The sequence below is a fragment of the Paramisgurnus dabryanus genome, chromosome 21 (assembly GCF_030506205.2).
Source record: "Paramisgurnus dabryanus chromosome 21, PD_genome_1.1, whole genome shotgun sequence".
Classification (NCBI taxonomy): Eukaryota; Metazoa; Chordata; class Actinopteri; order Cypriniformes; family Cobitidae; genus Paramisgurnus; species Paramisgurnus dabryanus.
The window spans coordinates 15,978,929-15,995,490 of NC_133357.1; the positions used below are offsets into that span (position 1 = coordinate 15,978,929).

The window sequence follows — 16,562 nt, forward strand, 5'->3', positions numbered from 1 at the left end:
ACATTGGCTGTTTTTGCAAATGGGAAACACGTTACTGTCCACCTAAAGATATATGTTAACTTTTTAATCACCAAATATTAAAGTTACAGCATTTACAGTACCAACGCATGCTAACAGGGCCATGCTAATACCTTGATCTCTTTGCTCCTGCTTACATGAATAAATCGCTAAGCCAAACTCCACTCATGGTCACTGTGGCCTTGTAGAGAAAACAATGTATAAAACCACTATGTATGAACCACACTAGCCCCTTTCACTGGACCAGATGTCTGTTGATTCTGTGTCTTAATAAATTGAATATTTGAGAAATAAACAATTTGCCATGAGTCGTCAATAAAGTTTATTAAGTGGCCAGGTTTACTTGTGAATCAAGTTTGTCATATTGAGTTTAGTAGATGATGGACAACTACAGCGGATTATCTTTAAAACAATAAAACTAAAAATGACAAATTGAAGAATCACACAGTGCACCTATGATGATTTATTTTTGCTATACTGTACTGCATTGTTATATAGGAAAATGACAGTAAAACTTGTCAACTGATAACCATGCATTGTGACCTGCTGTAAATATCTTTGAGGGAATGTCAGTGTTCAGAGATAAAGGATGTCTTTACACCTGCTGTGTGAGGAAGCCCTCTAGTCCCTGCTATTACACTGCGTACCACAACTGCAGCATTCCAGGAAATCACATCTTTTTAGGTCCCGAAAACACAAACTTTAGGTACAAATCAAAATGACAATGTGCATAAGATGTCCCCACCTTAAGTTCCAATCTTGTTTTTTTTAATATTGTTGTGCATTATCATGTAACAAGATTACGATCTGATCGCTATAATGCCTCCGATGCAAATACTGAATCACAACAAGCATAAAAAACCTCACACTACACGCTGTTAACATACAACAAATGACGGCAGATGTTGAAAATATAGTGTAAATGGACAGACTGATTTAACAGTACGGTGTATGTTGATTTAGCAGTACAGTGTATTTACTGTACTGTAAACCAACAGAGACAGCGGTACCAGTCCACATTGTGAAAGCAGAAGAATGAATGCATGCAACTTTGTTCCCCCATCGTTTTTAGCAAGTGATCAATTTGTTGAGACAACATGCTGTAGTCAATATCTAAAGAACAACGTTGTGTCTTGACGTCAGGTCACTGTTAGGTCTTGACATCTGATCAAAGTTGGCCTAACATCAAGACCCAACCTTGGCCTGATGTCAAAACCCAACCTGGTTTGGAATTAAAATCCAACGTTGATCCGACTTCAAGATCCAACGTTGAACTGACTTAAAATTGAAATTTTTTATGTTGTCAGTTTGCAGAATCCACTTGCATACAGCCTACATTTGGATTTTGACGTCAGAACCAGTGCTCGAATTGAGGGGGGGCTTGGGGGATCCGGAACCCCTGTAAGGGATTAGGTACCTAAGAAGTCAAAATTATATTTAGGGGGGTACCTCGGTTATTTTTATTTTAGTAAAGATAAGACTTGATTCAATTCGAGCACTGTCTAAAGTAGTGTCTGCATTAGGGGTGGTTCACATTTTACCTCTAAAACCGCGCGGTTCCAATGTGGTTTCCGACGCAGCATTCTGAAAAGTAGAAGTATTTTTAACTGGCTGCGGCACCGACGTGACTGGAAAAATTCACTTTTTATTTGAGCACCCTTGCCACATGCCTACATTCAAGATAACATACAGTTTTTGCGCACACAAAAGACGGGAAATGTGAACTGTCCCTTAGTATAGTATTGTTGCATTAGTAATGATGTATAGATCATATTCAAGTATTTGCAACCCAGCCTGACCATTCAAACCGAGATGCATCAAAAAATAACAAATCTGAATCGAATATATGAATGTAGCTTGGATTTGTTTCGCAAATATTGCATTTCATGCATTCTGTTTAGACTGTAAAAGTCGGATATTTGAGTAGAATATACAAACATTTCAGCTAAAATGTGCCTCCTAGTCCTATATATGATGATGTCCACATTTGCTATTACACAAACGCACAGGTGCAGAGACTCATTGAAACCACACCACCTGTCATGACTCATGTCCCACAGAAGGCAGAAATCCCTCATACGAGTGACGGTCAGGGTCGAGTCCCTCGAAAATTTGACCCAGCTCCTCGATGCCATCTCTTGAATTGCTTAAATTGTTGTGTGTTAGATTGATGGTGTGTTATGTGTATATGTGTGAATATAGGAAGTGCGTCTAAAGGCTGCCTACTATCTGAACTCATCAATTGTCTTTGTCTCCAGAAATGAATCTTTCATAAATTCACTGAATGTAAACATGAATCAGATGAAGGGCATGAGGGTCAGTGTTGGTTTTGTTCCCTTCCTAAGAGAAATGCTCAAGTGGTCACAGACTCTTGAGATAAACACATCGCTGATTTTGTAATGCAAATGAAAGCCTATTGAAAAGGTTCAACAGCCTCTTTAAAATGCCACTCAGCCGGACAGAAAGGTAAACAAAGCCATTTAAAAAAAACGAATGCTGACAAGCACCTTCACTCTGTCATTTAACAACAAAAACTGTACTTGTTCAATATTGTGCTAACGGAAAACAAAAATGCATAAACCAACAAACAAAGGAAATGTTCATTAATTAAGAGTCCAAAGTGACTTACAGTACAGTGAATACAGGCTATATATTTCATGCGCATTTCCACCATTTATTTCTTGTTTGTCTGTTGAACAGTCACTTGTTCTGTGTTTGCTCTGTGAACCACTACCCAACTAAAAAGCATTGGAAATGGGCATAAAAGATCTGCTGACCTCCAAGAACCAGCGATCGGCACCAGTGGGCACAAAACGACAAGGAGCTTTTCCACATCGTTTTTTTTTACAATGTCCACTCAAATCTGGGCCTGTTTTTCAACTGCCATTGAGGACATAACTGTACACACAGGTCTGGTATGAGTCATCCAGCTCTCATGACTCAAACCAGGTGCCATTAGGATTTATTTCAGATAGTAAGTGTCAGACAGAGAACATAAGAGAGAAAGAGAAAGAGAGAGAAACATTTTCAGATCCGGACAAATTCTGGGTCTGCTGTTTATTTCATTAGACTCCATTAGGAGTTCATGAAACCGGTGAGATGGACAAAACAATGCCAGGCTTATTTTAGAAAATAAGTGACTTCATATGAGGTCATCTGAGTGAACCATCTACATCCATGTCCTCATCCAGGCTCAAACACATACTGTATGGGTGGGTCAAATATGAATTTTCTAGATTAATTTAACCTTAAAGAGTAACTAAACCCTAAACCAACTTTTTTTAGTTAATGATCTGTAAGAATGGGGCTTTATTAGTGCTGTTCATTGATTTTAGTAAGTTTTTTGACATTTGAATGTAAAGTGTTTCAATACTACAATATATGGTGTAAAAACGTCTGAGTTCTGCCCTCTTCAGGTTGAACGATGGCTACTGCAGTTGAATTTTCCTATTGGATGGTGGGTCCAAAAAATGACTCGTGACGTAAGCAGGTTTAAGATCACCACGCCCTTGTTACGATCTCACCACACACTTAGTTCGTCCCCTCTATCTCCTTGGGATCTGCCCACTTTTCTTGCATTTTTCAAATATTGCCAGTCAGGCTCTGACCAGGGGTTTAGTTACGCTTTAACCCAACAGTTGGCTTTGCTTTTATTGGACCGAACCATGTGTTGAAACAACCCAGCATTTTTAGAGAAGTTGACTAAACTTAACTAAGAAAAAATATTTGATCCTCTTTGATGAGAAAGACTTAGCAGTTAACACAATGAGTTTATACTTTCAACTGGTTTCACTGGTCTCACAAGATGTAGCCAAACATATAGGCTATTCTAATTGGGTCCTTACGTAAGGCACTTGGTTCACATGAATAAATGGTCAATTCCCTCAATGCTAAATGTACAAAAGCTTTATTTATTTAAGGTTTTTGCCTAAAGCAGCTCTTTCATGTTGAGGGCTTGCCTGTATTCTAAAAGGCAGGCGAATGAACGCACGAGGCCATGTAAGCATCAATCACCTGCAAGCAAATCTTTCACTTGTTACTTGCACCCAGAGCAATTTTCAGAGATGCGTTTTTAGATGCCACAATCACCGGTAGCTAGCAAATGTCAAAGTACAGCTGGAGACAATTTACAGAGAAAAATTGAAAAAACAATCAATACACATAATTTCCTTTCAACCTCATGAAAAAGCCTGGAGGCTGAAACAAAGTCTTGCAAGATCAAGCTGACCATTCAATGCCATAAAAACTAGCATTCAAGAGTTCCTGTAAACTGATATTTTAAAGCAGTAGTTTACCCCCAAAATGAAAATGTTTGGATTATTGCTCACACACGTTATTCAAGATGTTTACAGTATGTCATTCTTTCATCAGCCAATCACAGTTGGAGTTATGTTAAATAATACCCTGGCTCTTCCTTGCTTTATGATTGCGACATGATATATGTGAGTTTTGTCATGACTGGTATGACTAGTCGTGAGTTACGGGAGAAGCAGTGCGATTTCATGTGCCGCCACACTTAAAACCTATAGCTGTTATGCTGTGTATACACCAAAAGCAAAGCATTGCGTTCCTCGCTTTTCCTTTTACTTCACGTCATGCAAATTTTCCACTTAAAGAGGTCATAGCGTTAAATTTTGACTTTCCATATTTAAGTGCTATAATAAGATCACCAGTGCTTCTATCAATATGAAAAATGTGAAAAAGAACAACCCTGTAATTTAGTTTTCTGTAAGCCATCTGCAAGTATGTGAGAAATTACTGTAGGTCGGTCAGATTTTGCCTGTTTTGTGATGGAGGTAGCAAGGCGAATTACAATAATACCACTCCTTAATCTGCACTATCCAACCACGGCACTTCCATTTAGTGCAGAGAGAAAGTGAGAAAATAGATCATTGACAGCACAATTGAGTTTCAATTGCTGCAAACCACCATCATTGTGATCAGTGTTTGCATTTCATCAACTCATTTGCATTTTAAAGAACACCCCCAGAAATGGCACATTTTTGCTCAGGCCTATAAAGTGGCAATTTTAACATGCTATAATAAATTATCTGTGGGGTATTTTGAGCTAAAACTTCACGTAAGCACTCTGGGAACACCAAATATTAATTGTACATCTTTAAAAAAAATCTCGTTGAAAAGTTGAATATTTTTGGTTAATCCATTTGGTTACATATGGATTTAGTGGCGGCTGGTGACTTCTTTTTTGAGGGTGCACGATGCGAAGCTCATTACAACATGTATGTAGCCCATCATGTGTGTGGCTCGTCGTTTCAAAATATGTGTTCGGCGCAGTCATGTAAACTTAAATACATCACGTGTCATGTCAAAATAAGTGTCTGTAGCAGACGCTTCAAAGGGGTTTATAATAAAAGGGACACTCACGTTTGGCAGATACTCACTTAATCTAATGTGTAATCAGAGTTTAGTGTTAAGTTAGGGCGCACTCAAATTATCCAAACCAAACCAAACCATGCCCCAGCGCGATTGTCACCCCTCGCTACTCCCCCAGGTGCACGCACTCACACTGTACTTTTTTATCGATCCGAGTCCGGGCGCGCTTTCGTCATTAAGATGCGATTGTTTTGAAAAAAAGCAGGAAGTAAAGCGCTCTCTTAACACTGGAACCCACCGTAATGATAAGTCTGTGTTGTTTATTCGGAGTCGTTTAGTGCGCGATCACAGACAGCCCTCTCACATGTCATCATATTGCTTAGTTGATCTGTCACGTGTGCAGCTCGGACATTCACGTAACCCCGCTGCTCGCATCAAAAGGTTTTTACGTAGGCAGATGAAGGTGAGTGGTCGCGCAACTGACGTCTTCACCTTTTGAATCGCGCTCAGGCGCGATTGTGCTCACACCACAGCCTACCGCGCCTGAGCCCAAGTGAACCGCGCTCCGGCCCACCTCTGCAACCCGGCCGCGGCGCGATTAACCAATCCGCGCCTGGGCACGGAACAGAGCGATCACACTAGTCAAACAAACCAGGCTTTGGGGGTCAAACGCGCCCGAGCGCGGTTTGGTTTGGATAGTGTGAGTGCGCCCTTAGTGGCTTGCGAGTATTTTATGAATGTGAGGGTCTCTTTTATCATAGACCCTAGCAACGGGTGTGCAGCAGACATGTATTTTGACGTGACGCATGATGCACATGGTTCACATGACGCAAGGAACACATATTTTGACATGACGAGCAACACACATGACACTCCGAACACATATTTTGAATTCGTGCCCCTCGGAAGAGAAGTCACCGGCTGCCACTGTATGGATTACTTTAACCCTGGAGAACCCACAGGTGAAATTTGGCCAATATTAATTGCTGCTAATAAAAGGGTTCTTGGGTTCTCTAGGGTTAATAATGAATGGATGCACTTTTAAAGCTTTAAAAACATTGATCCACGGTCAATGCAATTATAAAGCATTAAACAAACATGATATTATTTTATATAACTCCAAAGAAAGACATAAATATCTTTGATGATTTTTATTTTGGGGGTGAACTACTCTTTAAAGTCATAAAAATAGTAATTATCCGAAATAATTCCCCAAATTTCCATTTGTCTTTTCCAATCAATGGTTACCAAATCAAAACTGTTTTGTCGCTGTCCCACACTCACAGACTTCATGAGATGCATACTGGGACAGCATTGAAGGTGTCCAAATGTATGCTTTCCTGACCCTTACAACTTATGCATCAATACAAATACATAAAAAATCTGTAATGAAATGCATACATGACCACAATATTTAATGTCTATGAAACTTATTATAAATATTAAAATCAAAAAGTTTTCAGGATCATTAGAAAAAAAACATACATTTTGTTGGGCATCTACAGTATTTAAGGACAGTCTTGACGGGACCAATTCAGTACTCTTTAGCATTCCTGTGATCAGATGAGTTAGACACAGATAACACTTGTCCTTGACAACACACAGACTGAAATGTGACAGGCTTGCACCTGTTGAGCCTACGGTATCCTTTACCAGACGAAAGAATCTCGTCGGAGTCTGGCGGCATTCAATACTTAAGAAACAGCGGTTCTGATTCGTCCCTTGGTTTATTGGACTCCTCAAGGCCTGATTGATGGTATAACAGCCTGTAATTGTGTGAAACTCTCTGGAGTTATTGCCCGGATTCGTTTCTGCTTCGGTCAACTGCAGTATCTTATTCAATACAAGTTCAATTATCCTTTCCACTATAATAGTCTTTAATAATCAGTTTTCAATCACTTGGCATAATGGCATCCATTGTGATAGCGACCCTGTCAATCATATACGATGAGTGACGTAATCAAGCCTGCGTTTACGATGAATTAGCATACAAAACGTGCTGTTATTATATCGCTCTACCAAACCTGTAACTACAGTGGGAGACAGACGTCTATGAATCACACTTCCTAGTACACAAGCAAGAAGACACTAGAAGTGATACTGTAAAATGTTTTGGTAAAAAGCTCTTACCCTCCATACGCTCCAAAAGTGAAACTCCTCTTTCTCTGCGGCATCGTGGCTAATGGATGGAAAGCTCAGTGTAGATCAGAGGTAGAGAGAGAGAGAAAGAGAGAGAGAACTTTACAAGAGAAACAGTGAACTGAGTCTGTCTCTATGGACCGGGCGGGTATGTGTGTGTGTGTGTTTTAATAAGTGTGTAACTGTACACATCGAGCATGCTGTCCTTTCTTTCCACTCCCCTGACTCTCTCTCTCTCTCTCTCTCTCTCTCTCTCTCTCTCTCTCTCTCTCTCTCTCTCTCTCTCTCTCTCTCTCTCCTTGCGCACCTCCTTGCCAAATAATAAGAAGGGGGGGCTTGTTCTGTCCTCTTCCAATCTCCTGGGTAACCAATGGGTTACCACTTCTCATTCATATCCTATTGTAAACAGACCAACACGAGGCAGCATCTAATGTAATCATAAATCTCCTTGCAATGCTCTTTAAAGCCATGTGAATGAGATGTACAACCAGCAGATGTCTGTTACACAAATAAAAGCAATGCCTGAAATTAAAACTGGAACAATAAACTTAAAGCTTACAGTATGTCCTGCGGTTTGGTATTGTACCTTTTTGTCACTGGGACATTACCTCTTAAAAGGTCCTAATATGTACCATTTAGGACCAATATGTACCTCTGAGGTAACAGCATGCACCTCTGAGGTAACAATATGTAACTTTCAGGTACAAAAGTGTACTTTTTGAAAAGGTACCACTCCAGTGACAACTTTTGTACCTTTATGTACTTATATTTTCTGAAAGTGTACTTCATGACTTTTGTTTCTAATCTCATCACTTTTTACAAATTTCTTACTAAGTATCTTAAATTGAAACATCCCAATGTAGTCTGATTACCCGTTTCAGGGGCGTAGCTAGCTAGACCCCTTTTACTAGGGGAACCGCACGTGCCTGTATTTCAGTGTTCTGTATTATAGATATGAAATGTATACATAGTTCACTAGCCCAAGGACACAACATAAAAAGTTAGCAGTAACTATGACTAAGATTATTTTAGTAGCAGTCATGAAATGACTGTTTCTAGAAATATTGTTATTGTAAAAATATTTTTGTAAAAAGACACTATTATTCATTGTTATACTTATAATTTTATAATGTTAAAGGAATAGTCTACCCTTTTGCCATATTAAACTATGTTATTATCTCAACTTAGACGAATTAATACATACCTATCTTTTTTCAATGCGTGCACTGTACAGCGCGTCGTGAATGTGTTAGCATTTAGCCTAGAACCATTCATTCCTATGGTACCAAACAGGGAAGCCACCAAACACTTCCGTGTTTTCCCTATTTAAAGACTGTAACACGAAGAGTTATACAAAAGAAAACTTTTTTTTGTACCATAGGAATGAATGGGGCTAGGCTAAATGCTAACACATTCAAAACGCGCTGTACAGTGCACACATTGAAAAAAGATAGGTATGTATTAATTCGTCTAGGTTGAGGTAATAACATAGTTTAATATGGCAAAAGGGTAGATTATTCCTTTAAATGCAAATGTGCAATAAAATATATTCTCATTATTTCCACACATTGTATGCCATTTAGGGCTGTCACTTTTTATTCGATATTCGAATATGCATTCGAACATGACGTGAAATATCCGTATTCGAACTTTAAATAAACCATCCGGTTTTTTAAATGCCATATGTAACGCATTTTTTACAATAACACCTCGTAATAGGAAGGAGGCTGAGAGTGAGACCGACGACGGCAACTGTGCGCAAGAGAGGGAATCAAATTGGACCAACATGAACCTAATGTGCATGTCAAGATAGAATTATAGTTTGTATATAAAATGACATGTTATTGTTTATAGTGTTAAATATTATAGCAGAATAAAAGCTTGTGTTAATACGTTCGCATTATGAAATTGGCATGAATGAAGATAATTTTATTATTTTTACCACGCAATGTAAACTTTATATTAAACAACAACAGCATTTGTCTTGTAAACGGATTTGAAATGATCATGTGCTGACTGTCACGTGTCACATAGACGACAGAGTCAAGTGAGATCTGCTTAACTCAGCGGTAAGTTTTATTTCATCTCAAGTATCAAAGGGTTTGTGCTCTCTATCATTAAAAACGGGCGAGCAAACAGCACGCGCAGGGTTAATGTACTTGTCACTGACGGTTCACAAACGCGTGAGATAGGCTATGTATGTGTCCTTGTTGTCAATGAGATTACTTCTCACAAACACGCTCAAGCGCGGGATATGTGTGCTTGTCAATGACGGGCATTAAATCCGCAGAATTCCGCGGAGTTTTCTTCCGAAATCTGCGGGCGCGAATTCCGTTTGGGCTCCTATACTCCTGCTGCTGTTTAAGTTGTCACGTTGTTGTCTGTAACTGTTCTGAATTATTTTTTCATATACAAGTTTTGTATTCATAAGTTGATAACCTGCTGTTTCAAACATTAAGTAAAAAAGTAATCCAGACAGCCAAGTTTGTGACTGTCACTGTTAATAATTTTGTGATTGAATCTCCATTACGGTGGGTTTTTGATGGACGCGGTGCAGATATTCGAATATATTCAGATACATTGCAAGATATTCGAAATCCGTTCGAATTTGATTTTTCTCAAAAGTGACAGCCCTAATGCCATTTATGCCTTAAAGAATTGAAATAATGTTCACGTTAAGTATAATAAAGACTTAAATATTTTAAAATACATACATGTTTACGGTATTTTCCGGACTATAAGTCGCACTTTTTTCATAGTTTGGCTGGTCCTGCGACTTATAGTCAGGTGCGACTTATATGTCAAAATTAATTCATACTGACTAACATGAACCAAAAGAAAACATTACTGTCTACAGCCATGAGAGGGCGCTATATGTTGCTCCTGTAGCTAATCCCTGAAACAAACTGTTAAATGAAACATTAACTTAAAGACAACCAAGAAAGACTTAACAAACAAAATGCCCCCAAAAAGAATAATATATTTTTAATAAATGCGACTTATAGTCCAGTGCGACTTATACTGTATATGTTTTTCCTCTACATGACGCATTTTTTCGACTGATGCGACTTATAATCCGGAGCGACTTATAGTCCGAAAAATACGGTATCTTTCCCAGTACTTGTTGCAGTGTTGAAATAGTGGGTTACGCAAAAATTTTTTATACTGTAGTTCATAGTGTTGCACACTTCTTGCACACAGCAGGCTTTCAAGAAAAAAGTCAGAAAAAAATAGGGGGCCTGTGCCCCTGTAGAGCTTTATGTGTAACAAAGCCCATACGTTGTATTACAGTGTTTTTCTACATTGAAAATCACTGTTATTTGCTGTATACTGTACATTCACAACATTGGGCTGCCTGGACCTTAAACATAAAAACAGTAAAAGTCTATCTAACAAGAACATGAGAATTAAAAATAAATGGGATAAACAAGTTAGAAAAACTAACTAATTTGTTTTCTGCTTTAAGGAGTCATGTCTCTCTTAAAAACAGCTGCTTGAAACAGTGCTACAGTCACATTCAATGTCACTTAATTGTTTACTTCATTTCACATTCCTTCTCAGTCGTGAGCATGTATAATATATTAGTCTAGGGCGCAAAGTGTATATATTGGTCAAAGGCAAAGTGTATCTGTAGGTCAGTCATTAATGTGTGACTCCTTCAGGACTGTGAAGCCCAGTCTGCCAGCAATGCGTCCCTACTGTAATTGTTTACTAGAGGTCTTAAACGCAGTTGTTCTGCATTACGCTAAGCTTTAGGGTTATCTGGTTTAAAGCAGTTTCTACTTCGACTTCAGCTGGTACATGTTTTTCTTTTTTTATCAGTAATGGATGGCACACAGGCTTCCAGAAGAACGCAAGAGTGAAGATCTCCTCAAAGATAGTTGTTCCTATCAGCCTTATCTTCCCTGACGTGCTGCTCTCAAACCAAGATGGTCCGTCACATCCCGCCAGGGGCTGAAACAACGCTGTCAAAAGCTTGAAACAGCTGACTCACGGGTGAAATACAGGTTTACGACAGCATGCCTAATATAATGGCTACTTGGCATTTTTCCATTGATACAAATGATCCCTAAGGCAAAACATGAGGCATACAATGGCATCAACTGGTAAAAAAAACTTAAAGCTTTACAGACAAGCAAACTGTTTATTGATATCATGCTTAAAAGATCCAGTCTTTCTCTGCATCATTGATTTACATAAAATTTTACATCTTTTTAAAGTCTCCCTGTAGTCAAGAATTTTTGCAGTTAAAACGCATCTTTGAGCATCATAAAAGCATATATAAAAGTTATAGCTGTCACAGTAATTTCTTTATGCTTCAAAACAGCTTGAATGTAATTCTATACCCTTGCCTCATTTAGTATACGCGGAACTGTGGATATGCAAATAAATCCCCTCCTCCACTCGTTCGCACCACCTCAGACCATAGATATATATGTAGGGCGATATAATTTCCGGAATCGCAGAATTGCGGACGGAATCCGGACGGAATCGCAGAATTGGCAAATTAACACGGAATCTAGTGTTAACACGGAATTTCGCGGAATTTTACATATTTGAAATAAAATTCTGTTTTTGTGTGGGAGACGAACGTTTGTCTGGGGGAAATGCAGACCGGGGGAAGAAAATCTCGGCGACACACCCCCTCCCATCGTTTCAAACCCCCTCCAAAACACTGAAACCATGGCGAAGCAGCTCTCCACGACTCTGCTTTCGTCAGCGAAAAAATTAAGAAATTCGACGCTACACACTTAATTCCGAGCAGTTCCCACATGACTTTTATGTGACCGGAGAACTGTTATTTTGTATGTTTTGTCAACATTCTGTTCAATTTTAAATGGATAAATAGAATTTGCAAAAATTAAAACGGAGAAACCGGAATTTGCAAAAATTAAAACGGAAAAAACGGAATTTGGGAAAAAATCAAACGGAATTTGGGAAAAAAATCAAACGGATTTTATAGGGCCCTATATATGTAAATAGATGCTACATTCTGCAGTTTCAGACACATAACTGCTAAGTTTGGTTTCACAGAATGTATACATAAACTGTGCATTTGCACAGCACTAATTGATTGACCGTCAATTAATTGTTGATAATAATTAAATCGATAAATCATGATGATTGTCAAAAATGCAAGGTGAACATGAGCATGAACGTGTTTGCAGTGCCTTCGCAAAACATATACAGCGGAAGAAAAAAATGAAGCGAGCGCGCAGGAGATAAAATTTGCCATGATCACAACTATGCTTGATGCCAAGCACACACCAGCGCTTTTTAACAGCATGCGAGATGAGGCTGGCTGCAAACACAAAGCTGCACGAAATGTCATCCGCAGTGGACCTCATCGCGTCTGATATATAAAATGCAAATACGCATAGCCTACTGAAAGCAAAGATCCTCTCTAGAGAAGCCGGCAAGCTTGGCATAAAAACGCTGCTAATGTTGCTACAAAGGAAAGGAGACCAGAGGCCGTTTTTCAATGAACAGGTTAAAATGTAATCTTAAATTTTGACAAGAAACTGTAAAATGTAAACTGTAACTGACAGGCATAACACTCTAAACACCCGCAAAAGGTTATAAGTCATTAAATTTCATTACGAGATAAGTTTAAATTGATGATTTTATCAAAACACCACATTAAATCATTTTACAATCTCACTATTTGGCACCGCATTAAGGAACACCAATTATCTGATTCACGATTTTACATTTCCATTGGTGTGTGTGTGTGTATTAGTGTTGGGGGTAACGCATTACAAGTAACGCGCATTATGTAATAATATTACTTTTCTGAAGTAATGAGTAAAGTAACCCATTACTTTATAAATGTACACATTAATATTTGAGTTACTTTTTTTAAAAGTAATGCAAGTTACTTTTCAGTTTAATTAATTCAATTTAAAAATAAAATAATGTACTAAATTAAACTGAACATATTAACGTAGAATTACGCACTCTGTGTGCATGAGCGGGAACAGTTTGAGTCAGAAACGGAGATGGCAGGCCAGAGCTTGACATTTTTGCCAACATAAAAAACACCTGCAAGGCCTGAAAGAGATCAAGCCTCAGCCAAGTAAGAAAAAGTAACGCAAAAGTAACTTAAAAGTAATGTAAGCATTACTTTCCATGAAAAGTAACTTAGTAACGCAATTAGATACTTTTTGGGGATTAACTAAATATTGAAATGCATTACTTTTAAAAGTAACTTTCCCCAACACTGGTATTAGTACATGTTAACAATATGCAAAAGGTACATAAACCAAAGAAAGCAAAGACGTGAGTTAACGTCTCCAACGTAAATCTTGATTGGTTACTTGACTGGATTGATGATGGCGCAGTGGATAAGACACACGCCTTTGGTGTGAGAGACTCAGGTTCGACACTTAACCCCTAGTTGCTCCAGAGGCATGCGATATATAGCAATTGTAAATCGTACCTTGATTGCACTATATTTTATATGCACTATTTTTATTATTTTTATTTCTCTTGTTTTTATTCTTATTTTTAACTGTTTATACTAGGGATGCACCGATAGGATTTTTTTGGGCCGATACCGATTTAAACAGACAACTTTTGGCCGATACCGATGCCGATATTAAACACTTGTATACAATACTATACAGTTGGTTTTTAGCTAGTTTATTTCTGCATCAAATTATTTTTACTGAACATGGATTGGATCTAATTAACATTCAATTGACCAACATAATAAGAGAGGCACAAATTAAGCTAAAACAAATATAATAAGACAACATGACAACCTTCAAAGGTGGTTTTTGCTATTCAGCATTTATTTTATTAACAACATTAACTCATTTTTTACATATAATGGATTTCTTTATGCAGTTAATTAATAAACAATCGGTATCGGCCTTTCTCGTGTTATTGCCGATATGCCGATGGTTTCAAATTCATCAAAAATCGGCCGATAAATATCGGCGGCCGATACATCGGTGCATCACTAGTTTATACTTTTATTCCTGTTTTATTCTTTTTTACACATTTAAACAGTTTTTATTAAAATCACATTTATTTTCTTTTAATTGATATTTTAAATTCATGTATCTTTGATTTTTGTTTTCTCATTTGTATGTAAAGCACTTTGAATGACCTCTGTGTATGAAATGTGCTATACAAATAAACTTGCCTTGCTTTGGATAAAAGCGTCAGATAAATAAATTCATATTCATGAAGTTGGAAACCAAGGCAATTATAAACCGCAGGAATGAGCCTGTCTCCTTTATTATGAAGAAAAGCTCAGCAATGGTGTTAAATTATGAATTTGCACATGGCTTCTCTTAAACCATATTTAAAATACCACATAGAAATATAAACAACAATAAAAACCTGAATATCCCCACAGTGGGACTTATAAAAAGATATTAAAAACATAAACTTAGGATTATACAACACCAGAACAGTTTATACAGTAGTCCAGTGTTCTTTATCAACTAATGGGCGTAAATGTGTTTTTTGGCCACTTGTTAATCTGTTAGTCTTGTTGGGGAGGGATTATTCATCTTCAATTCACCTAACTGCATGTCTTTGCACTGTGGGAGGAAACCAGAGTACCTGGAATAAAACCTACACTGACATATAGGGACAACATGCAAAACACCACATTAAAATGCCTCCTGTCCCAGCCAATGCTTTAACCGGGGATTTTATCATTTAGAGCCATTATAGAGTCTATTATACAGTATAAAGCACAATGCCAGCCTGCTATTGTATGTATGTGGCATATACATGACTGCTTATATAATGCACGCGACGTGAAACAGGCCTCAAAGTCCTCAAAGAATTCAAAGCTAACCTGATTGGCAAAACAAATACAATATACAAGCTAAGAAAGCCGTGTCAAAGCCTGATGTATTATTGTGATATACTGTCAATCCGCTTGCAGAGCGGGCAGGCTATCCTTATTGACTTTGATGGCCGTTCTCAGTGGTGAGACATTTACTCTTTGAGAATAAACTGCCAGGCAGGCACTGATCAATCGAGAGCACTTTGTTTGCTTAGCTTTATTTCTTCGGTTCAGACCAGCACTGTTCATCATTTCCACGCTTTGGAAAGACCCGGAGAATATTTGGTGTTTGAGAGGCAAACTATAACGCCATATCAATCACATCACAAACAAATAAACGCGACAGTTCTCATTCACAGGACAATAAACCTTCGTGTCCTTTACAAGACCTGTGCAAATGGGATTTTCAATAGCGAGGCCAAGGGAGTAATATGAGATTTGGCAAAAGTCAGGTTGAAAATTTGCAGGTTGCAGTCAAGGCCAAACCAAGAGAGTTTGAAAGTACAGGTACAGCAGTAACAGCACCATCAAAGATTTACCTTTTGGCTAAAATTAAAAACCGTAGACAGTGGCGTAATTGTTTATGAGTTGTTGATTTGCCGGAGTGAAAAGCGTTTGCTTTCTGGCCTGGATCCTTTCAGACGAGGAAGTTTAATTACATAACATTTACTCTGTCTAATGATAAACACCTTGCTTATGCCCATGGCATATGAAAGAGGTCTGACTGAGAAAATTATCAAACCTGGACTGTATTTGAAATGAGGGGAGATGGGGTGTAAAGAGTAATTTTGCAGAAAATGTGAAGGAAATAAGCCAAAGCTTATTTTCACATGAAATTCGTTTCTTTCAAATCGGAGCATTATGTGTTAGGCAATCATAAAAAGTTTCTAATTTCAAAGAAAGAAATCAAACAGAAGTACTTTTCACAGGCTGTCACGAGCTTGTGATGTTTAAAGAGGCTTGTGTGTGTGGCTGTTTGACTGGAAGGTGTTTTGATCTGTCCACATGAGCTCATGTCACGGCCTCGTGCACACTGAGGGCTTTCACTGGAGCTCAGTACAGTACTACAGTCTGAACTTCACAGCGGACACATCTACAGTTGTTCAAACATGGCTATGTGTACATGGACACCTAAAAAAATATACATTAAAACATACACATAACATATTTATACCCTTCAGATGCAAAACCCTCTAAGTGCCATCCAAAATGTGTACTGTATTATTCATTAAATTAAATGACTTATTTTCACAAATGTCACTTT

General features: G+C 38.1%; 1 protein-coding gene across 9 annotated transcripts in view; it reads right to left on the reverse strand.

Annotated features, from left to right (window-relative positions):
- Positions 1-16,562, reverse strand: part of rap1gapa (RAP1 GTPase activating protein a) — a 106,614-nt gene that overhangs the window by 72,648 nt on the left and 17,404 nt on the right. For 2 of the 9 annotated variants that reach the window (XM_065285870.2, XM_065285868.2), the window contains exon 1: positions 7,483-7,646. The exons of 1 other annotated variant lie outside the window; for it this stretch is intronic. In XM_065285870.2, the coding sequence (XP_065141942.1) occupies positions 7,483-7,526 (44 nt within the window). In that variant the 5' untranslated portion in view covers positions 7,527-7,646. Of the gene's footprint in view, positions 1-7,482; positions 7,647-16,562 lie in introns of those variants that run through there. 6 more of the 9 variants (XM_065285880.2, XM_065285874.2, XM_065285869.2 and 3 more) reach the window with 5 other exon arrangements.